The 23,737-nt window shown below is 43.1% G+C and overlaps 1 protein-coding gene across 1 annotated transcript in view; it reads right to left on the reverse strand.

The window, feature by feature from the left end:
- fer1l6 (fer-1 like family member 6) overlaps nucleotides 1-23,737 on the reverse strand; it is a 325,837-nt gene that overhangs the window by 89,175 nt on the left and 212,925 nt on the right. Inside the window, exons 24-26 of the mRNA XM_073053009.1 lie at nucleotides 22,049-22,210; nucleotides 6,688-6,859; nucleotides 6,456-6,571 (exon numbers count right to left, since the gene is read on the reverse strand). Of these exons, the coding sequence (XP_072909110.1) occupies nucleotides 6,456-6,571; nucleotides 6,688-6,859; nucleotides 22,049-22,210 (450 nt within the window). The remainder of the gene's footprint in view (nucleotides 1-6,455; nucleotides 6,572-6,687; nucleotides 6,860-22,048; nucleotides 22,211-23,737) is intronic.

A 23,737-nucleotide genomic window follows, 5' to 3' on the forward strand; every position in this document is an offset into this window, starting at 1 on the left:
AGTGCCTACGGGATGCATTCTTGGAACAGCTTGTACGAGAGCCGACCAGGGACAAGACTATTCTGGATTTAGTGTTATGTAATGAACAGGATTTGATAAGCGATCTTGCAGTAAAGGAGCCATTAGGAGGTAGTGATCATAATATGATGTTTTTATCTGCAATTTGAGAAGGATAAGGGCAGCTCGGAGGTGTCAGTGTTGCAGTTGAACAGGGGAAACTATGGAGCCATGAGGGAGGAGCTGGCCAAAGTTGACTGGACGGATAGCCTAGCAGAAAAGACAGTGGAACAGCAATGGCAGGTATTCTTGGGAATAATGCACAAGGTGCAAAATCAGTTCATCCCCCGGAGAAGGAAGGATTCAAAGGGGGGAAAGGGGCCACAGTGGTTGACAAAGGAAGTCAGAGATTGCATAGCATTAAAAAAAAGGAAGTATGACAGAGCTAAGGTGAGTGGGAGGACAGGTGATTGGGAAGTTTTTAAGGAACAACAGAACTTAACTAAAAAGGCAATACGAGGAGGGAAAATGAGGTACGAACGCAAGCTAGCCAGGAATATAAAGGAAGATAGCAAAAGCTTTTTTAGGTATGTGAAGAGAAAGAAGATAGTTAAGAACAATGTTGGGCCCTTGAAGAATGAATTGGGTGAAATTGTTATGGGAAACAGAGAAATGGCAGAAGAATTTAATGAGTACTTTAGATCTGTTTTCACTAAGGAAGACACAAGCAATCTCCTAGATGTATGGATGGGCCAAGGACATAGGGTAACAGAGGAAATGAAACAGATTGGCATTAGGAAGGAAACGGTGATGAGTAGACTGATGGGACTGAAGGCTGACAAATCCCCAGGTCCAGATGGTCTGCATCCTAGGGTACTAAAGGAGGTGGCCCTGGAAATTGCAGATGCATTGGTAATCATTTTCCAATGTTCCTTAGATTCAGGATCAGTTCCTGAGGATTGGAGAATGGCTAATGTTATCCCACTTTTTAAGAAAGGAGGGAGGGAGAAAACAGAGAACTATCGACCTGTCAGCCTGACATCGGTGGTGGGGAAGATGCTAAAGTCCATTATTAAGGATGAAATAGTGGCATATCTAGATAGCAGTGATAGGATAGGGCCGAGCCAGCATGGATTTACCAAGGGTAAATCATGCTTGACTAATCTATTGGAGTTTTTCGAGGATGTAACCAGGAAGTTAGACAAGGGAAATCCAGTGGATGTAGTGTACCTCGATTTTCAGAAGGCATTTGATAAGGTCCCACATAGGAGATTGGTGGGTAAAATCAAAGCTCAGGGCATCGGGGGGAAGACATTGACATGGATGGAAAACTGGTTGGCAGATAGAAAGCAAAGGGTAGCGGTGAATGGGTGTTTCTCGGAATGGCAGGTGGTGACTAGTGGGGTGCCACAGGGTTCAGTATTGGGATCACAGCTGTTTACAATTTACGTCATCGATTCAGATGAAGGCATTGAGAACAACATCAGCAAATTTGCTGATGATACTAAGCTGGGTGGCAGTGTGACATGTGATGAGGATGTTAGGAGAATTCAGGGTGACTTGGATAGGCTGGGTGAGTGGACAGATACTTGGCAGATGACGTTTAACGTGAATAAGTGTGAGGTTATCCACTTTGGGAGTAAGAACAGGAAGGCAGATTATTATCTGAACGGTGTAGAGTTAGGTAAGGGAGAAATACAAAGAGATCTAGGAGTCCTTGTTCATCAGTCACTGAAGGTGAATGAGCAAGTGCAGCAGGCAGTGAAGAAGGCTAATGGAATGTTGGCCTTTATTACAAAGGGAATTGAGTACAAGAGCAAGGAAATCCTCTTGCATTTGTACAGAGCCCTGGTGAGACCACACCTGGAGTATTGTGTGCAGTTTTGGTCTCCAGGGTTGAGGAAGGACATCCTGGCTGTAGAGGAAGTGCAGTGTAGATTCACGAGGTTAATTCCTGGGATGTCTGGACTGTCTTACGCAGAGAGGTTAGAGAGACTGGGCTTGTACACGCTGGAATTAAGGAGATTGAGAGGGGATTGAAACATATAAGATTATTAAGGGATTGGACAAGATAGAGGCAGGAAATATGTTCCAGATGCTGGGAGAGTCCAGTACCAGAGGGCATGGTTTGAGAATAAGGGGTAGGTCATTTAGGACAGAGTTAAGGAAAAACTTCTTCTCCCAGAGAGTTGTGGGGGTCTGAAATGCACTGCCTCGGAAGGTAGTGGAGGCCAATTCTCTGGATGCTTTCAAGAAGGAGCTAGATAGGTATCTTATGGATAGGGGAATCAAGGGATATGGGGACAGGGCAGGAACCGGGTATTGATAGTAGTTGATCAGCCATGATCTCAAAATGGCGGTGCAGGCTTGAAGGGACAAACGGTCTACTTCTGCACCTATTGTCTATTGTCTATTGACATGTTCGGCACAACTTTGTGGGCTGAAGGGCCTGTATTGTGCTGTAGGTTTTCTGTGTTTCTATGAAAATGGCCAAGCTGGTTCAAGCTGACAGCAAGGTGACACTCAAATAACCACACGAAACAACAGTGATATGCAGAAGAGTATCTGTGAATGCACAGCATGTCAAACCTAGAAATGGATGGGCTACAGCAGCTGTAGACCACAAACATACACTCAGTGGCCATCTTATTACGTACAGCAGGTAGCTCATAAAGTGACCACCGACTGTGAATATATCATTAAAACTCTGAAGCACGTTTTCATTTATCCTTCTGTCATACCCCATCATGGTGTTCAGAGGGATAATAAATCAGCCATGATGGAATGGCAGAATTGTCTCAATGGGCCAAATGGCCTAATTCTGCTCCTATGTCTTATGGTCTTATAACAAAGATGAAACTTTTTAGCTAAATGGCTGCAAATTCTGCCTCTGACTCCCAGGATCAGATGTCCATGTGAGCAGGATGCATGAGGATCAGAGTCCCAATGGAGTTTAGGGTCCTGTCATTGGCCATTCCCAGGGTTGGTACCAAAGTTTGAAGCCTGAAGTTCGATTGGAAGTCTGTAAGTCAATGTTAGAATATTTCTATGTTCTAAGACGATGAGACATAGAAGCAGAATTAGACCATTCAGCCCATCAAATCTGCTCCACCATTCCATCATGGCTGATCTCAGATCCCACTCAACCCCATACACCTACCTTCTCGCCTATTCCTTTGATGACCTGACCAATCAGGCAACTATCAACTTCCACCTTAAATATACGCACAGACTTGGCCTCCACCAGAATCTGTGGCAGAGCATGCCACAGATTTACTACTCTCTGGCTAAAAGCATTCCTCTTTACCTCTGTTTGAAAGGGTCGCCCTTCAACTTTGAGGCTCTCTAGTTCTGGATACCTCCACCATAGGGAACATCCTTTCCACATCCACCTTATCAAGTCCTTTCACCGTTCAGTAGGTTTCAAGGGAATCTTTACGCATTCTTTTAAATCCCAGTGAGTACAGGCCCTAAACTGCCAAATGCACCTCATATGTTAACTCCTTTATTCCCAGAATCATCTTCATGAACCTCCTCTGGACTGTCTCCAATGACAACACATCCTTTCTGAGATATGGGGCCAAAACTTTTGACAATATTCCAAGTGCAGCCTGCCTAGTGTCTTATAAAGGCTCAGCATTATCTCCTTGCTTTTATATTCTATTCCCCTTGAAATAAATGCCAACATTAGAGCAGACAGTGAAATGCAAAGGATGCATTTCACCGTATTCCTTATTGAAATGCGACAAAAATTTGAACCTGAAATCTGAGCTGGTGGAACTCTATTCTATGTAATCAAAAGAGGAGAATGGAGAGAGGCTGTGGAAGCTGCAGTTTAAAAAGCCCTCTGCCATATTGGATTAACCACACTATCAGCTGGTCCGTGGAAGGAATGTACACATTACAGGCCATGAAATTTAGAACCAGGCTAAAGATCCATTTATTAATCAGGATGTGATAGTACACAAATACAAACATAACCATTGGAACTGATGCTGATAAGGAACTGATGGAAGCAACGTTGATGGTTTCTTTGAAACTATGACCACATTAGTGTACCACTTCGTCCACAAAGAGCTTTGAACTTCCAGCATCTCTAAAAGAAGTTGAATAAATGCATGTTTTTTTTTCTTTGCAGTTTGGCTGGTAAAAGTATGTCAGTAAAGGAAATGTAACTCTGTACATTTATAGAGTTGCACATTGAACGTTCCTCCAGAGATGTCCAATCACAACATTGCTGGAGAGAGAAATTTCATTCAAAGAGACACTGTTATTATCCCTATAGACTTCACAATTTTCCTGCACCGGAAGCAACACTTGAAGAGATTTAATGGAGATTGTATAAAGTAATTCAAGCTGTTCCACAATCATAGGTCCCTCAAAGTTGCCATGCAAGTTGATGGCATTGTTAAGAAGGTCTGTGATGTTTTGCAACACACACAAAATTGTGGAGAAACTCAGCAGGCCAGGCAGCATCTATGGAAACGATCCTTCATTAGTCATAGAAATTGAGTTCAACAGCTGTGGGGTAATATTGCAGCTCTATAAAACCCTGGTTAGACCACATTTGAAGTATTGTGTTCAGGTATGGTCGCCTCATATTAGGAAGGGTGTGGAAGCCTTAGACAGGAGATTTACCTTGATTATAGAGCACATCTAATGTGAATAGGTCAAGTGATCTGGGCTTTTCTCTTTCCCAGAGTATAAATGGCTAATACAAGGGGGCATCATTTTAAGGAGATTGGAGGAAAGTATAGAGAATGTCAGAAATGAGTTTTTTCTTACACATTGTGTGGTGGATGTTTGGGATGCCCTGCAATGTGTGGCAGAAGAGGCAGATACATCAGGGATGTTTAATAGAGACTTAGATAGGCAAATGGATAAAAGAAATATGGAGGTGTATGGAGGAGTTAAGGGTTAAATTGATCTTAATGTTCAAGGTTCAAAGTACATATATGTCACCATTTCCTTTCGTGAGATTTATTTTCTTGCAGGCATTCACAGGAGGACAAATAAATACAATAGAATCAATGAAAAACTACACCCAAAGAGAGACAAACAACCAATACGCTTCAAGAGAAATTACAGGCTCCAGACTGCAGCAACAGTAGCTCTAGAGTAGTATATCTAGTAGCTTTGCGAGCTGCTTGCAAAATGTCGCCATACAGGAGCTGCGTGGTAGCACAACGCTCGACAGTATCATCAACCCAGGTTCAATTCCCACTGTTGCCTGCAGTGAGTCCGTACATTTCTCCCTTGCCGTGTGGGTTTCCTTCAGGTACTCCAGTTACCTCCCACAGTCCTAAAATGAACTGGTTGGTAGTCATTATAAATTGTCCCAACATCAGGCTAGGATTAAATTGAGGCATTGTTGGGTAGCACGGTTTGAAGGGATGGAAGGGCCTATTCTGCACTGTATCTCAATAAATAAAATAAAAACTTTCACCAGCACCATCTTAAAAGGTTATTACAACCATGTGAGCTGACAGGCTTGTCCTATGCTGTACTGGTCTATGTTCTTTTGATATGCATGGAGAATTATTCATTGGCTAATGAATCAATTTAAACTTGGAACATTGAAAGCAAGGAAATGGGCAAGCAGAACATTGCCTGCTTGGATATTGCTTTACTGTAAAGAGTAGTTGGTGCAGAGGGCACTGCTCTCTCAAAGATGGAATAAGTTGTCACCACACTGTTTTACTAATTTTGATCCTGTTAATATAACACAAGTACGTTATTTGTGTGATTGGCATTCATTACTCTCAATCTGCTATCATTAAGGAAATTCTTGCAGTTATTGGATGGAATGTGTTTAAAGTACACACATTTGGCAAATGTATGACTTACAAATTGACTAAAATTGTCCTTGGGCCAGATCAAAGTAAACAAGATATCACAAAGGTCACTATTTCCATACAAAGATCATGAGCCAATATTCAATGTCTTGTCACAATAATTTATCAGTCAGCTATCTTATACAGAGTACAGAGATAAGAATAAAGATGAGCTTTATTTCTCACATGTACATCAAAATATACAGTGAAGTGCATCATTAGTATCAAATCAAATCAGCAAGAATTGTGCTGGGGGCAGTCTGCATGGCCAGGACTCACTAACCCTAATGAGTACAGAGAAAACCTACATGTTCATGGGCAGTACATTAAAACTCCTTACAGAGGTAATTGAACCCTGAATGGTGATTGCTAGCATTATAAGGTGATGCCCGTAACCACGATGCTACCATGCCACCCAACCCGTGCCACCTGGCAGGTGTATAATTGTAACATATTGGCCAAACTTGTTTTTGGGTCAAATCAAAAATACAAAACATTACATGGGCCATTATTTTTGTACATAGGACATGAGCCAATGCTCAATGTCTTGTCATCACAATTCATCAATGAGCTATAGTCGTCAGAGTACAAATCAACTGATAGAAGCATTCAGGTGTTGCTGACCTGAAGGTATTGGAAAGGGCTCGACCCTGTTGATCCAGATGGATTCTCTATCTCAATGCTTATATCTATGCTGCTTTCCAGTCTCACACGTTCCATTTGCGTTGCATCGGCAGCATCTGTTTTTAATAAAAACATCCAGTAAACAAAATAATAACATGCCAGTAAACAAAATAATAACATGCCAGTAAACAAAAATACTGATGATTTTGTTTGAATGTTCACAGATTCTCACCAGAGGCAATCCTCGTCCTGCTTCGCATTGGATGGCGACGCTGAGGTTTGCAAATATACCGCTTCAGTGAGTTGATAGTGTGTGTCCCAATAAAAGTGCTTCGGCCAAATGCTCTCCAGTCAACAACAGAAATGCAGAGCGATGAATGGAGGTGTTCATTCTCAGGTAATTCCTATCAAGGTAAACAGGGAAGTTTCTCTTTTACATTACCTTTCTCCAATTCTGTACTACTCAAGTATTATATAGTATAGTTGTGCAAAATAGAGAAGAATCATGATATTTAATAAGCAAGCCCAATTAGGCTAAAATTTGTATCTTGGATGAGCCATCTGAATTCATGGCTGACCTGTGTACCATCTACTGAACTAACTTTTCCTGATACCAAGTGTTGGTCCAAAATTCCTTAGCCCCCAAATGTTACAGAGTCAATTGCAACACAATGCCACACCATCAGGGATCCAAGAGAAGCCCCACAACAGAAAGGGAAAATTCCACAAAAGCTGTCAAAGCTACCATTGTCATGAGCCCTGCGGTCCTGTGCGGTGAACCATAGAGCATTGGGCTCCAAGGAAGTGGCACAGGAAGTATCGCGTCAGAGGCCCACCCTCAGCTGCAAATAAAAGGAGGGTAGGCTCAAGTGGAGCAGCCATTGTTTGAGTGTGCCACTGGCAGAGTGTCAAGACTTTTGCTTAACTGGCTTCGGCATAAACAGGCGATAAGAAGAGCATGCCTTTTTCTTTTTTTGATATAGAGTAGTCAGGATGGGATAATAGACGTGGGAATTCAGGATATCTGACAGTTTCCCTGATGACTACACCTGCAGGAAGTGCACCCAGCTTCAGCATCTAACTGGCTGGGTCAAGGAGTTGGATGTACTCAGGATCATTCGGGAGGCTGAGGATATTATAGATGAGGCTTTTGAAGAGGTGGTCACGCCTAGAGTGCAGATGATGCCAGGATTGGTAGAGTTGTGGATAGTGTAGAAGACTGGAAAAAATACAGCATGATATAGATCAGTTGTAAATATGGGCAGATGGAGTTTGGTCAAGATTAATGAGAGGCGTTGCACCTCGGTAGGGCAAATTCAAGGAGACAGTACACTGTTAAAAACTGTGATCCTTAACAGTGTTGCTGAACAGAGATCAGTTCATAGCTCATTGAAAGTGGCTACACAAGTCAAAAGGTGGTTAAGAAAGCTTATGAAATGCTTGTTTTTATTAGTCAAGGCATTGAATTCAAAACTCAAGAGGTTATGTTGCAACGTTATAAACTCTGGTCAAGCCACATCTGGAGTATTGCATAAGTTTCTGGTTGGCACACTGTAGGAAGGGTGTTGAGGCTTTGGAGAGGGTGCAGAGGAGGTTTACCAGGATGCTGCCTGGTTTACAGGGCACGTGCTATCACGAGAGGCTGGACAACCTTGGGTTGGTTTCTCTGGATCTTCGCAGTTTTAAGGGAGGTCTGATAGAGGTTTACAAGAGGCATAGATAGAGTGATCCCAGGGGTGAAATGTCTAATACCCAAGGGAATGCATTGTAGGTGAGAGGAGGCAGGTTCAAGGGTGATGTAAGGGTAAGTTTTTTCACTCAGAGTGGTGGATGCCTAGAATGTACTGCCTAGTATGGTGGTAGAAGCAAATACATTAAAGGCTTTCAAGACATTTGAATTGGCACGTGGATGTAGGGAAAATGGAGGGATGTGGACATGGTGCTCGTAGGAGGGATTAATGTTTGGGTCCTGTGTCGCTCTCATCATTATCAGATTTTTCGTCAACAGCATGCAGATTACTGCTCTTTTTGAAACTGCAGCTTCACTTTTTAGCTTTTTTTCTTCCCCATGCAGTTCATTTATTTTTGTCTGCCTGACAGGCTCTTTGTATGTGTCATACTTTGTTATATTTTCTTAAAGTTTTACCTTTAAACCCACATTTGTTTGGTGAATGATAACGCAGTTTGTTTGGTCAGGCTAGTTTCTGTTTGGATGCTGCAATTTTGTTTACACTCTCATTCATTCCTGACTGCAATTAAATTATGCCTCTGTCTGTGGTTTCCACTGGAACAGCAATTTCAACCGCTCTTTTAAATGTAAGCTGTGCTTCAGTTAGGAGCCATTTTTAAATGCTTTCTTATAAGATCCCATTAACTAAACCTTCACTCGGTGCATTACTAAGACCATTACCAAACTGGCAATGCTCAGAAAATCTCTTCAATTCAGCCATGGATGCTGAAATGGACTCCCCTTCCTTTTGATTCTGCTTATGGAACCTGTAGTGTTGTGCAGTTGACATTGCTTTTGTTTCTAAGGGTTCCTGCATCACTTTGACAATATCGGAAAAGCTCATTTTGGATGGTTTGGTTGGAACAGTTAAACTTTGAAGCAAACTGTATGCCTTTAAATCCAATGCACTCACAAAATTGGTACTCGTTTCTCATTGGCTGTTTCATTTGCTGCAAAATAATGTTCAATTAGCTCAGTATACATGAGCCAGTTACCCATTGCATAATCAAATGCATCAACCTTTCTGATATAGGCAGACATTTCTACTTTTTTAAAGATTATTATCACCCAGTACTCACTTTTATGAACCTGCAGATTCTTCCCTTTACTGACTTTTTTTTAACTTGGCTGCCTCTGCTTGTGCTGGGCTGCAATGTTCACTCACTGTTCCTCACTACATTTTTTTTTAGTTTAAATACCTTTCTGTACTTCAACAGGTCGCTTTCCATCTCAGGTTCATGCTGAAAATACCTTGTCACCAATGTTATGTTTTGTAACTTAAAACATTAAAATAGTTCAAAGGAATTTACAAGAATCCAAGAAGTGGGTCTAACTGTGAATTTCCTCTAACTGAGGCTTCAGGTCTAATGTTAATTAATTGAACATTGAAAAAATTCTGTGATGTTATAAACTGAATCACTTCAAGTACTTTCAAAACAATTAAACAAGGGCAATGAATTTAAGAAGGATAAAGTACATTCAATAAGTATGTGGATGGGAGGGGTATAGTCCAGGTACAGGTCAATAGGACTAGTTAGAATAGCAGTTTGGCATTGACAAGATGGGCTGAAGGGCCTGTAATACTCTATGGCTCAATAACTCTAAATTAACTTACTGTCATCCTTGCCCCTTATTAGGCTTATTTTGTTATGCCAGAACTAACAATATGAGGTCAATGAGTAGTTTTCTCATCTGTTGAATTGCAGTAAGTTTGCACATTGCCACTAGACCTCTCGTGGAGTCCAACATCAAAAAAATCACGAGCAGAATTTGGCCAGCAATGCCAGGTCTTATATAAATATTAGCTTCATTTGTCACATGTACATTGAAACGTACAGTGAAATGTATTGTTTGCTTCAAATCAAATCAGCTAGGGCTCTTCTGAGCATCCTGCATGTGTGAGCAGGCTCCCAGCACTAACAGTGTGCACACCTCCAACTCACTAACCCCTACATGTCTTCAGAATGTAGGAGGAAACCAGGACATTTGGAGGAAGGTCACAAAGAGAAAGTACAAATTCGTTACAGACAGTGACAGGAATCAACCGCTGACTGCTGATCACTGGCATTGTAACATTCCTACATTAGCAGATACGTTACTGTGCTGCCCTAAAAGTATTTCTCCCAGGAGACCCCAAACTTACTGAGACCTGAGGAAAGCTAATGCTGACAGCTTATCATCAACTTCCCAGCAAGTTCAGGCCTAAATTCTACCTGTATTTTCTCCTTTCAGATGGCCAGAGTAAGAAACTATGATTCAATTCAACAGGAAAACCAATAGGAGGCCAGAGACTGAGTTACCCTATGGCAAGAGGGAATGATGGAGATGAGTAGGGAAAGGTGGGTGAGAGGGATTGGAGGGTAGGAGGAAAAGATGAGGGTTTAGTTGTTGGGTATTTTGGGGTGGGAAGGAGAGTATAGAGTTTGTTGGTAATACATTCAATGTATTATCGCTACGATACCATGGCACTACTTCTAAGAGTTGGGCATTACATTTAAATCAGATTCCCATGGCAATGTGGCTGTATTCCTGGGGTGTCTGAGTTGAATATTTAGCCAGAACTTGGCATCAGTGATGAACATCCCCTCTTGCCGCTGAAATGGAACAAACACTGACCCCTGTCTGGTTCTGTCAATTTTGATATATGACTGAAACCTTTACCAACTAAAATGGCAGGGCCCTGTACATTAGCAAAGTGCCATCAAGTGGGAACTTGGGGGCAAATCCTGCCCTCAAAATAACTGAAACAAAATATCTTACAAGTATCTAAGCCATGTTTATAGGCTTCTATATGGTCAGGGGTGGTGATAGAGGCAGATCCATCAGGGGCATTAAAGAAACTCTGAGATAGGCACATGGATGACAGGAAAATGGAGGGCTGGGTAGGAGGGAGGGGTGAGATTGATCTTAGAGAAAATTAAAAGGTTGGCACACCATCGTGGGCTGAAGTCTGCACTGTAATATTCGATGTTTCACTGTCAAAATCAAAAACTATTAAGAAGTATTTCAATTAGCAATGAAAGAAAATTCATAATCAAAACATTTCAAAAATTGGAATCACTTACAACATAATTAAAATATTAATGTAAATTCAAGCAATTCATAAAAATACTTATTACTATATAAAAAGTGGCATTGTCCCTCACAACACTACCTTCCCACCCCTCAAGATGTTTTCCTTGTCCTAAGTGCCTCCCACAGTCCCTCCCCTTAAACATTTTCCCTTCATTTCAGTTCCTTCCTTCTTCTCATCTCCTTCCCTCCTGGCCCCCTCCTTCTTTCCTCCATTCTTGCATCACTCCAGTCTTCCTTTACTTTCTAAATGAATCACACACAGAATGCTGGAGGAGCTCAGCAGGTCGGGCAGTGTCTGGGGAGCTCTGTTTGCAAGAGAACAAGGACCCTCTCTCGGAAACAGGACCCCGATCCCTCTTCTTCAGCCTTTACTACAAAACTCATTTCTATTCCCTCTGCTATACACCAAACATAATTGGTGTGTAACCATAGAAACCATCGAAAAATGAATTCAAAATTCCTTGTTCTATTTTTTTCAGTGCAGCCTGCCCAGCACGGCTAGGTTCCTAGTACAGTGCATCTGAAGGAGCTGGAACGAGGTTTCAGAGTTCTTTGTTTATCGCAGAGCTGCATACGTTAGGCCAGGGCTTCTTTCTGCTGTTGCTTCCGGCACCAAACCATAGAGATAAGAACATTCAACCAATCAGGATTACACATGTCCAAAGGTACAAAATGTCCAGAGGAAGCAAGGCATTTAGCAAAGTTATTTACAAGATTCCCTATGGTGTGCTCATTCAGAAATTCAGGAGACATGGGATCCAGGGAAACTTGGCTGTGTGGTTTCAGAATTGACTTGTGGTTGGGACCATATTTTACCTGCAGGTCAGTGACCAGTGGTATTCTGCAAGGATCTGTCCAGGGACATCTGTTCTCTTTGATTTTTATAAATGACTTGGACGAAGAAGTAGAAGGGTAGGTTAGTAAGTTTGCCAAGGTTGGTGGTGTTGTGGATAGTGCAGAAGGATAGACCATAAGACACAGGAGCAGAACTAGGCTATTCAACCCTCAGTCTGCTTCACCAGTTCATCACAGCTGATTCCAACCCCGCTCAACCCCACACACCTGCCTTCTCATCATATCCATTGGTGCCCTGACCGATCAGGAAACTATCAACTTCTGCCTTAAAAATATCCACCGACATGCCCTTCACTGCAGTCTGTGGCAAATCATTCCACAGATTCACTACTCTCTGACTAAAAAAAATCCTCCTTACCGCTGTTCTAAAAGTTCACTCCTCAATTTAGAGGCTGTGCCCTCTAGTTCTGAATATCCCCACTATAGAAAACATCCTTTCCACATCTAGTCCTTTCATCATTCAGTAGGTTTCCACGAAACCCCCACACATTCTTCTAAGTTCCAGTGTGTACAGGCCCAAAGCAGCCAAATGCTCCTCACACATTAACCCTTTCATTCCTGGAATCAACCTTTCGAACTTCCTTTGAACTCTCTTCAATGACAACACATCCTTTCTGAGATATGGGGCCCAAAACTGTTGACAATACTCCAAGTGCAACCTGACTAGTGTCTTATAAAAGCTCAGTATTATCTCCTTGTTTTTATATTTTATTCCCCTTGAAATAAATACCAACATTGCATTTGCCTGCTTTACCACAGACTCAACCTGTAAATTAAACTTCAGTGAGTCTTGTACGAGGACTCCTAAGTGCCTCTGCGCCTCTGATGTTTGAACCTTCTCCTCATTTTGATAATAGTCCACAGTATTGTTCCTTTAAGCAAAATATGTTATCATACATTTCCTAACACTACCTACCACCCCCCCCATCTATCTTTGTATCATCTGCAAACATTGCCACAAAGCCATCAATTCCATTATCAAAATCATTGACAAACAATGTGGAAAGTAGCAGTTCCAATACTGACCCCTGAGGAACACCACTAGTCACTGGCAGCCAACCAGAAAAGGCCCATTTTATTCCCACTCACTGGCTCATGCCTGTCAGCCATTCCACTATCCATGCCAGTACCTTTCCTAATAATGCCATAGAATTTTATCTTGTTAAGCAGCCTCGTGTACGTCACCTTATCAAATGTCTTCTGAAAATTCAGGTAAATGACATCCACTGCCTCTCCTTAATACTAGACTCCAGCACTTTCCCAGCCACTGAGGTTAGGCTAGCTGGCCTGTAGTTTCCTTCCTTTTGCCTTCCTCGGGCACCATGCCGGAATCAAGTGATTCTTGCAAGATCAACACCAATGCATCTGTTATCTCTTCAGCAATCTCTCTCAGAACTCTGGGATGCAGTCCATTTGGTCCTGGTGACTTATCAACCTTAAGACCTTTCAGTTTGTCTAGCACTTTTTCCTTTGTAATAGTAATGGCATTCACTCCTGCTCCCTGACACTCACGGACCTCTGGCACACTGTGAAGACAGATACAAAATACCTAAGACAATCATCTGCCATTTCTTTCTCCCCCATTACTCCCTCACCAGCATCATTTTCCAGTGGTCCAATATCAACACTCACCTCCCTTTTACTCTCGGTATAACTGAGAAAAACTTTCCGTTTCCTGCTTTATATTACTGGCTAGTTTGCCCTCATCTCTCACCTTTTCTCTACTTTCTGCGAAGGCTGAGGAAAGTCCATCTCCCACCCCCCATCCTCATCACATTCTACAGGGGTTGTATTGAGAGCATCCTGAGCAGCTGCATCACTGCCTGGCTCGGAAATTGCACCATCTCGGATTGCACGACCCTGCAGCGGATAGTGAGGTCAGCTGAGAAGATCATCGGGGTCTCTCTTCCCGCCGTTATGGACATTTACACCACACGTTGCATCCGCAAAGCAAACAGCATTATGAAGGACCCCACGCACCCCCATACAAACTCTTCCCCTCCTGCCATCTGGGAAAAGGCACTGAAGCATTTGGGCTCTCACGGCCAGACTATGTAACAGTTTCTTCCCCCAAGCTATCAGACTCCTCAATACCTGAAGCCTGGACTGACACCTTGCCCTACTGTCCTGTTTATTATTTATTGTAATGTCTGCACTGTTTTTGTGCACTTTATGCAGTCCAGTGTAGGTCTGTAGTCTAGTGTAGCTTTCTCTGTGTTGTTGTTGTTTTTCTTTAACGTAGTTCAGTCTAGTTTTTGTACTGTGTCATGTAACACCATGGTCCTGAAAAATGTTGTCTCATTTTTACTATGTACTGTACCAGCAGTTATGGTCGAAATGACAATAAAAGTGACTTGACTTTTCTCTTCTTATAGTTTTTTTAGTTGCCTTTTGTTGGATTTTTAAAACTTCCCAATCATCCAACTTTTCATTCATTTTTCTATCTTATATACCCTTTCCTTCACTTTTATGCCATCCTTACTTCCCTTGTCAGCCACAGTTGACTATTTCTGCCATTTGAGAACTTCAATGAGAAGTATCTATCCTTCATGTTGTGAACTATTCCCAGAAACTTCAGCCATCTCTGCTCTGCCATCATCTCCACCAGTATCATCCTACAATCTATCTGGGCAAGCTCCTCTCCTTTGCCTCTGTAATTCCCGTTATTCCACTGCAATACTGATAGATGTGACTTAATGCTTCTCCCTCTCAAATTGCAGTATGAATTCAATCATATTATGATCACTGCCTCTTAAGAGTTCTTTTACATAGAACAAAGAACAATACAGCACAGTACAAGCCATTTGGCCCACAATGTTGTGCCGACCCTCAAACCCTGTTTCCCATATAACCCTCCACCTTAAATTCCTCCATATACCTGTCTAGTAGTCTCTTAAATTTCACTAGTGTATCGGCCTCCACCACTGACTCAGGCAGTGCATTCTACGCACCAACCACTCTCTGAGTAAAAAACCTTCCTCTAATATTCCCCTTGAACATGCCACCCCTTACCTTAAAGCCATGTCCTCTTGTATTGAGCAGTGGTGCCCTGGGGAAGAGGCACTGACTGTCCACTCTGTCTATTCCTCTTAATATCTTGTATAACTCTATCATGTCTCCTCTCATCCTCCTTCTCTACAAAGAGTAAAGCCCTAGCTCCCTTAATCTCTGATCATAATCCATACTCTCTAAACCAGGCAGCATCCTGGTAAATCTCCTCTGTACCTTTTCCAATGCTTCCACATCCTTCCTATAGTGAGGCCACCAGAACTGGACACAGTACTCCAAGTGTGGCCTAACTAGAATTTTATAGAGCTGCATCATTACATCGCTTCTCTTAAATTCTATCCCTCGACTTATGAAAGCTAACACCCCATAAGTTTTCTTAACTACCCTATCTACCTGTGAGGCAACTTTCAGGGATCTGTGGACATGTACCCCCAGATTCCTCTGCTCCTCCACACTACCAAGTATCCTGCCATTTACTTTGTACTCTGCCTTGGAGTTTGTCCTTCCAAAGTGTACAACCTCACACTTCTCCGGGTTGAACTCCATCTGCCACTTCTCAGCCCACTTCTGCATCCTATCAATGTCTCTCTGCAATCTTCAATAATCCTCTACATTATCTACAACACCACCAACCTTTGTGTCATCTGCAAACTTGCCAACCCACCCTTCTACCCTCACATCCAGGTCATTAATAAAAATCACGAAAAGTAAAGGTCCCAGAACAGATCCTTGTGGGACACCACTAGTCACAACCCTCCAATCTGAATGTACTCCCTCCACCACGACCCTCTGTCTTCTGCAGGCAAGCCAATTCTGAATCTACCTGGCCAAACTTCCCTGGATCCCATGCCTTCTGACTTTCTGAATAAGCCTATCGTGTGGAACCTTGTCAAATGCCTTACTAAAGTCCATGTAGATCACATCCACTGCACTACTCTCATCTATATGCCTGGTCACCTCCTCAAAGAACTCTATCAGGCTTGTTAGACACGATCTGCCCTTCACAAAGCCATGCCGACTGTCCCTGATCTGACCATTATTCTCTAAATGCCCATAGATCCTATCTCTAAGAATCTTTTCCAACAGCTTTCCCACCACAGACGTAAGGCTCACTGGTTTATAATTACCCGGACTATCCCTACTACCTTTTTTGAACAAGGAGACAACATTCACCTCCCTCCAATCCTCCAGTACCATTCCTGAGGACAACAAGGACATAAAGATCCTAGCCAGAGGCTCAGCAATCTCTTCCCTCGCCTCGTGGAGCAGCCTAGGGAATATTCCGTCAGGCTCCAGGGACTTATCCATCCTAATGTATTTTAACAACTCCAACACCTCCTCTCCCTTAATATCAACATGCTCCAGAACATCAACCTCACTCATATTGTCCTCACCATCATCAAGTTCCCTCTCATTGGTGAATACCGAACAGAAGTATTCATTGAGGACCTCGCTCACTACCACAGCCTCCAGGCACATCTTCCCACTTTTATCTGTAATCAGTCTTACCTTCACTCCTGTCATCCTTTTGTTCTTCACATAATTGAAGAATGCCTTGGGGTTGTCCTTTACCCTACTTGCCAAGGCCTTCTCATGCCCCCTTCTTGCTCTTCTCAGCCCCTTCTTAAGCTCATTTCTTGCTACCCTATATTCCTCAATAGCCCCATCTGATCCTTGCTTCCTAAACCTCATGTATGCTGCCTTCTTCCATCTGACTAGATTCTCCACCTCACTTGTCACCCATGGTTCCTTCACCCTACCATTCTTTATCTTCCTCACCAGGACAAATTTATCCCTAACATCCTGCAAGAGATCCTTAAACATCAACCACATGTCCATAGTACACTTCCTGCAAAAACATCATCCCAATTCACACCTGCAAGTTCTAGCCTTATAGCCTCATAATTTGCCCTTCCCCAATTAAAAATTTTCCTGTCCTCTCTGATTCTATCCTTTTCCATGATAATGTTAAAGGCCAGGGAGTGGTGGCCACTGTCCCCCAGATGCTCACCCACTGAGAGATCTGTTACCTGACCCGATTCGTTACCTAATACTAGATCATAATGGCATTCCCCCTAGTCGGCCTGTCAACATACTGTGACAGGAATGAGAGACAGAAGATCAGAAGCAGCGAGCTAGCTGCTGGCTGTGTGCCCAGAGACCCGAGTTCTTTGGGCACAGAGCTCAGAAAAAGCAACACAACAGACCTTTAACTCCACAAATCAGTGAGTTGTTTGTTACGTCTCCCCTCTTGCTGTCAAATGGGGTCACCACTTTCTCCCTTATTAGGGAGAGAGAGAGCCTGCGGTATGCAGGTGAATGAGTAGTCTTTGGGGCAAGTCTGTGTCTTTGTTGATGCTTTGCTGCATGCCTGCGTGTTTGATGAGGGGTGCAGATGTTTTGTTGCTGGTGGGGAGGATTGTTGCTTTGCTTATGCGTGGGAGGGAGGGGAGCTGGGGGGCTTTGAGGTTCTAATATTTAACTGTCACTCATTCTTTGGGGCACTCGTCTGTTTTTGATGATGTTTGCGAAGAAGAATTTCAGGATGTATATTGTATACATTTCTCTGACATTAAATGCAACTTTGAAACCTACTGAAAAAGAATCTTTGAACCATTGTTTTGAACCTTGGAACATTTGGATGCACGGAACATGCTGCCAACAGTGATGGTGGAGGCAGATACACTAAAGACATTTTAGAGACTCTTAGGTAGTTACATGGGTGATCAAAAGAAAGACAGCAATGCAGAAGGGAAGGGTTACATTGATCTCACAGCAGGTCAAAAGGTCAGCACAATATTATGGGTTGATGGGCCAGTACTGTGCTGTAACGCTCGCTGCTCGGTGTTCTATGAAATAGCAACAAGGACACTGGGGAGAGGCCCTACCATTCTAATAAGGAAACGGAGCCCCTTAAAGAAAAGACAAGCTGCTAGATAAACTCAGCAGTTCAAAAGGGGTTTATAGGGCAAATATACACCCTATGGCCACTTTATAAGTACTCCCTGTACCTAATAAAGTGTCCTCTGAGTGTACTACGGCTGCAGCCCGTCCACTTTGAGGTTTGGCGTGTTGTGCATTCAGAGACGCTCTTCTGCGCACCACTGTTAGAATATGCAGCTATTTGAGTTCCAGTGGCATTCCTGTCAGCTTGAACCAGTATGGCTACTCTCGCCTGACCGCTCTCATTAACAAGGTGTTTTCGCTCACCGGCTGCCGTGTACGGGATTTTTTTTTCTGTTTTTCACACTGTTCTCTGTAAACTCTAGTAATAGTTGTGCATGAAAATCCCAAGAGATCAGCTTTTTCTGAGATAATCAAACCACCTATTTGGGCACCAACAATCGTTCCATGATTGAAGTCACTGAAATCACATTTCTCCTCCATTTTGGTGTTTGGTCTGAACAACAGTTGAACTTCTTGACCATGTCTGCATACTTTTACATTGAGTTGCTGCCACATGATTGGCTGATTAGATACTTGAATTAACGAGTAGCTGTTAAATTGACTACTGAGTGCATATTTTGAAATAATTCCTTGAGAATAAATTACTGTCACTTCTTAAGAACTTAAGGAGTGGCATATGAGGTACAAAAAAATGTTGGGAAGATATATTGTGTTTGGACCTTTGTGAATTGTCTAAGACATATTCTGCTACTTCTCCGTTAACTTGCATTCAAGATTCAACTTTATTTAGAAACAGAAACATAGAAAACCTACAGCACAATACAGGCCCTTTGGCCCACAATGCTGTGCTGAACATGTACTTACTTCAGAAATTACCTAGGGTTACCCATAGCCCTTTATTTTTAAAGCTCCATGTACCTATCCAAGAGTATCTTAAAAAACTCTATTGTATCTGCCTCCACCCCAACTGTCACTGGCAGCCCATTCCACACACTCACCACTCCCTACATAAAAAACTTACCCTGACATCTCCTCTGTACCTACTCCCAAGCACCTGTGCCCTCTCATGCTAGCCATTTCAACCCTAGGAAAAGCCTCTGACTATCCACACAATCAATGCCTCTCATCATCTTATACACCTCTTTCAGGTCACCACTCATCTCTGTCGCTCCAAGGTGAAAAGGCCGAGTTCACTCAACCTATTCTCATAAGACATGCTCCCTAATCCAGGCAACATTCTTGTAAATCTCCTCTGCACGCTTCCTATAGTTTCCACATCCTCCTGTAGTGTGGCGACCAGAACTGAGCACAGTACTCCAAGTGGGGTCTGACCAGGGTCCTATATAGCTGTAATATTACCTCTCAGCTTTTGAACTCAGTCCCACAGTTGTTAAAGGCCAATGCACCTTATGCCTTCTTAACCACAGAGTCAACCTGCGCAGCAGCTTTGAGTGTCCTATGGACTCGGACCCCAAGGTCCCTCTGATCCTCCACACTGCCAAGAGTCCTACCATTAATACTACATTCTGCCATCATATTTGACCTACCAAAATGAACTACTCACACTTATCTGGGTTGAGTTCCATCTGCCACTTCTCAGCCCAGTTTTACATCCTATCAATGTCCCACTGTAGCCTCTGACAGCCCTCCACACTATCCACAACAGCCCCAACCTTTGTGTCATCAGCAAACCCATCCCTCCACTTACTCATCCAGGTCATTTATAAAAATCACGAAGAAAAGGGGTCCCAGAACAGATCCCTGAGGCACACCACTGCTCACTGACCTCCATGTAGAATATGACCCGTCTATAACCACTTTACTTTCTCAATAAGCCTTGCATGGGGTACTTTATCAAATGTCTTGCTGAAATCCATATACACTACATCTACTGCTCTACCTTCATCAATGTGTTTAGTCACATCCTCAAAAAATTCAATCAGGTTCGTAAGGCACAACCTGCTCTTGACAAAGCCATGCTGACTATTCCTAATCATATTATGCCTTTCCAAATGTTCATAAATCCTGCCTCTCAGGAACTTCTCCATCAGCTTACCAACCATTGAAGTAAGATTCATCGGTCTACATCGGTCTATAATTTCCTGGGCTTTCTCCACTCCCTTTCTTGAATAAGGGAACAACATCCGCAACTCTCCAATCCTCCGGAACCTCTCCCGTCCCCATTGATGATGCAAAGCTCATCACCAGAGGCTCAGCAATCTCCTCCCACACCTCCCACAGTAACCTGGGGTACATCTCATCCGGTCCCAGTGACTTATCCAACTTGATGCTTTCCAAAAGCTCCAGCACATCCTCTTTCTTAATGTCTATATGCTCAAAATTTTCAGTCCACTGTAAGTCATCTCTACAATCACCATGGTCCTTTTCCGTAGTGAATACCGAAGCAAAGTATTCATTAAATACCTCTGCTACCTCCTCCAGTTCCATACACACTCCTCCACTGCCACACTTGATTGGTCCTATTCTCTCACATCTTATCCTCCTGCTCTTCACATACTTGAGGAATGCCCTGGGGTTTTCCTTAATCCTGTCCGCCAAGGCCTTCTCATGGCCTCTTCTGGCTCTCCTAATTTCATTGTTAAGCTCCTTCCTGCTAGCCTTATAATCTTCTAGATCTCTATCATTACCTAGTTTTTTTGAACCTTTTATAAGCTTTTCTTTTCTAGTCAGCTTTTCAATAGCCTTTGTACACCACGATCTCTGCACCCTACCATCCTTTCCCTGTCTCATTGGAATGTACCGATGCAGAACTACTGCCAAACACCCCCTGAACATTTGCCACATTTCTGCCCTGAGAACATCTGCTCCCAATTTACACTTCCAAATTCCTGCCAAATAGCTTCATAATTCCCCTTACTCCAATTAAATGCTTTCCTAACTTGTCTGCTCCTATCCCTCTTCAATTCTATGGTAAAGGAGATAGAATTGTGATCACTATCTCCTCTTGTAGGCTGATCTACATATTGTGTCAGGAAACCTTCCTGAACACACCTAATAAACTCCACCCCATCTAAACCCCTTGCTCTAGGGAGATGCCAATCAATATTGGGAAAATTAAAATCTCCTATCATGGCAACCCTATTATTATTGCACCGTTCTAGAATCTGTCTCCCTATCTGCTCCTTGATGTCCCTGTTACTATTGGGTGGTCAATAAAAAACACCCAGTAGAGTTATTGATCCCTTCCCATTTCTAACTTCCACCCATAGAGTCTTTGTAGACAATCCTTCCATGACTTCCTCCTTTTCTGCAGCCGTGACACTATCTCTGATCAACAGTTGCTATGCCCCCACCTCTTCTGCCCTTCCCCCCATCCTTCCTGAAACATCTAAAGCCTGGCACTCTAAGTAGCCATTTCTGCTCCTGAGCCATCCAAATCTCTGTAATAGCCACAACATCATAGCTCCAAGCTCATCTGCTTTTTTCATGATATTCCTTGTATTAAAATAGACACATCTGAAACCATCAGTCTGAGCGTATCCCTTCTCTATCACCTGCCGATCCTCCCTCTCACACTGCCTACAAGCTTTCTCTATTTGCGAGCCATCCCCCCCACCTCATCTCTTCAGTTCAGTTCCCACCCCCCCCCCAGCATTCCTAGTTTAAACTCTCCCCAATAACCTTAGCAAACCTCCTATAGAGTCCCCTACCACCATGCACATCGAAACATACAGTGAAATGCATCATTTACATTAACAACAAAGACTCATAGGTGTGCTGGGGGCAGCCCACAAGTGTCGACTCACATTCCAGCACCAACACAGCATAACCACACAGAACAGCACAGAAATAGAACGAGACAAGCAGCAACAGCACCTCCCTCACACCCACCCACATACACCGTCCTCCAAACCAAGGAATCTTCTTCAGCCTCCAGCCTGCCATTGGTTTGGCTTCTGCTAGATCTTAAACAGAAGCAGGCAGAACTGTGGCAACCCAACAATTTTCCTGTTGCTGTTAATAATATAATCAGTGAATTCAACAGCTATTTACTTACCACAATGAAACTATCTGTTTGCACTGTAAAATTGGGATTTTTCTTGTAATTCTGAATGACAGAAGATTTGATGATTGTCCCTGAACATTCAATGAAAACTTGAGGACGATCCACCGCCAGAAGCTGCACTCGCTTGAGTTCACGAAGACCCCAGAAAAACACCTAGAGAGAAAAAGTATCCGATGAAAACTAATTCTGAGATTTAAAGTATGAGCACCGAAGAGAACCAACACAGATTGGGAGCACAAAATGCCAGAGGGACTCAGCAGATCAGGCAGCATCGAAGGAGGGGAATAAACAGTCAACGTTTCAGGCTGAAAGCTATCATCAGATTGAGAGACTGCCTTGCAGTTTACCTCCATCTATATACAAGGATTATCCTGAGCTTCCAGTCATTTCACACTTTAACTCCCAGATCTGATGTCTCCTTTCTTGGCTTCCTGCACTGTTCCAATTAAACCCAATGCAATTATAAGCCACAAGATCTTGTCATCCAACTGGACATGTTAAAGTGCTTGGGACCCAGTAATTAATTCAACATCTTCAGATAATTGGATTTTTTAATGAAATATTTGGCGCCTGTAGCTTTTATTCAGTTTCTTTCAGCTTTACTGATGGACCACTTCATCAAGCTCCTTCCACCAAAGCAGGTGAGGTGGGATTTCCCAGTGGCCACGCATTGTAATTCTGTTCCCTATTCCTGTTCTGACGTGTCGGTCCATTGCCTCATCCACTGGCACAGTGAGGCTACTCTCAGGCTGGAGGAGCAGCTCCTCGCATTCTGCCTGGGTAGCTTCCATCAATTGCTCTAAATTCTGGCAATTTACCCTCCTTCCCTCTTCCCTCTTTTACATTTCACGTGCTAAGTCCACTCTTACCTCTTTTCTTCTCCTCACTTGCCTTTCTCCTCCCTCTGGTGCCCCTCTCCTCTCCTTTCTTCCATATTCCACTCTCCTCCAACCATATTCCTTCTTCAGCCTTTTACCTTTTCCACCCATCACTTTCCAGCTTCTCGCTTCATCTTCTCTCACCTATCATCTGATTCCTCAAACATACTGTAATTGCCCCCTTCACCATTCCCATTCCCATTTCCCTCTCTCACCTTATCTCTTTAACTGCCCATTACCTCCCTCTGGTGCTCCTCCCCCTTCCCTTTCTTCCATGATCTTCTACCCTTTCCTATCATATACCCATTTCTCAAGCCATTTATCTCTTTCACCTATCAGCTTCCCAGCTCTTCACTTCACCCTTTCCCCTCCCCCAGTCTCACTTTTCACCTACCACCTTTTACTTCTTCCTCCCCTCCTCTCACTTGCTTGCTCTAACTTCTCAACTTCTTTTCCAGTCTTGATGAAGGGTCTCAGCCCAAATTGTTGACAGCATCAATAGATGTTGCCTAGCCTGCTGACTTCCTCCAGCATTTTGTGTGTGGTGCTTGGATTTCCAGCATCTGCAGATTTTCTCTTCTTCATTTATTATCTACCAGCTTGTACTCCATCCCCTCCCCACACTTTGTATTTTGACTTCTGTCCCCTTCCTTTCCAGTCCTGATGAAGGATCTCAGCTTGAAATATTGACTGTTCGTTCCTGTCAATTGATGCTGCCTGATCTGCCTGATCATCCACCATTTTGTGTGTGTGTTGCTCTGAATTTCCAGCATCTACAGAATGTTTTCAACATTCTGTTACT

This window comes from Hemitrygon akajei, chromosome 1 (assembly GCF_048418815.1).
Source record: "Hemitrygon akajei chromosome 1, sHemAka1.3, whole genome shotgun sequence".
Classification (NCBI taxonomy): Eukaryota; Metazoa; Chordata; class Chondrichthyes; order Myliobatiformes; family Dasyatidae; genus Hemitrygon; species Hemitrygon akajei.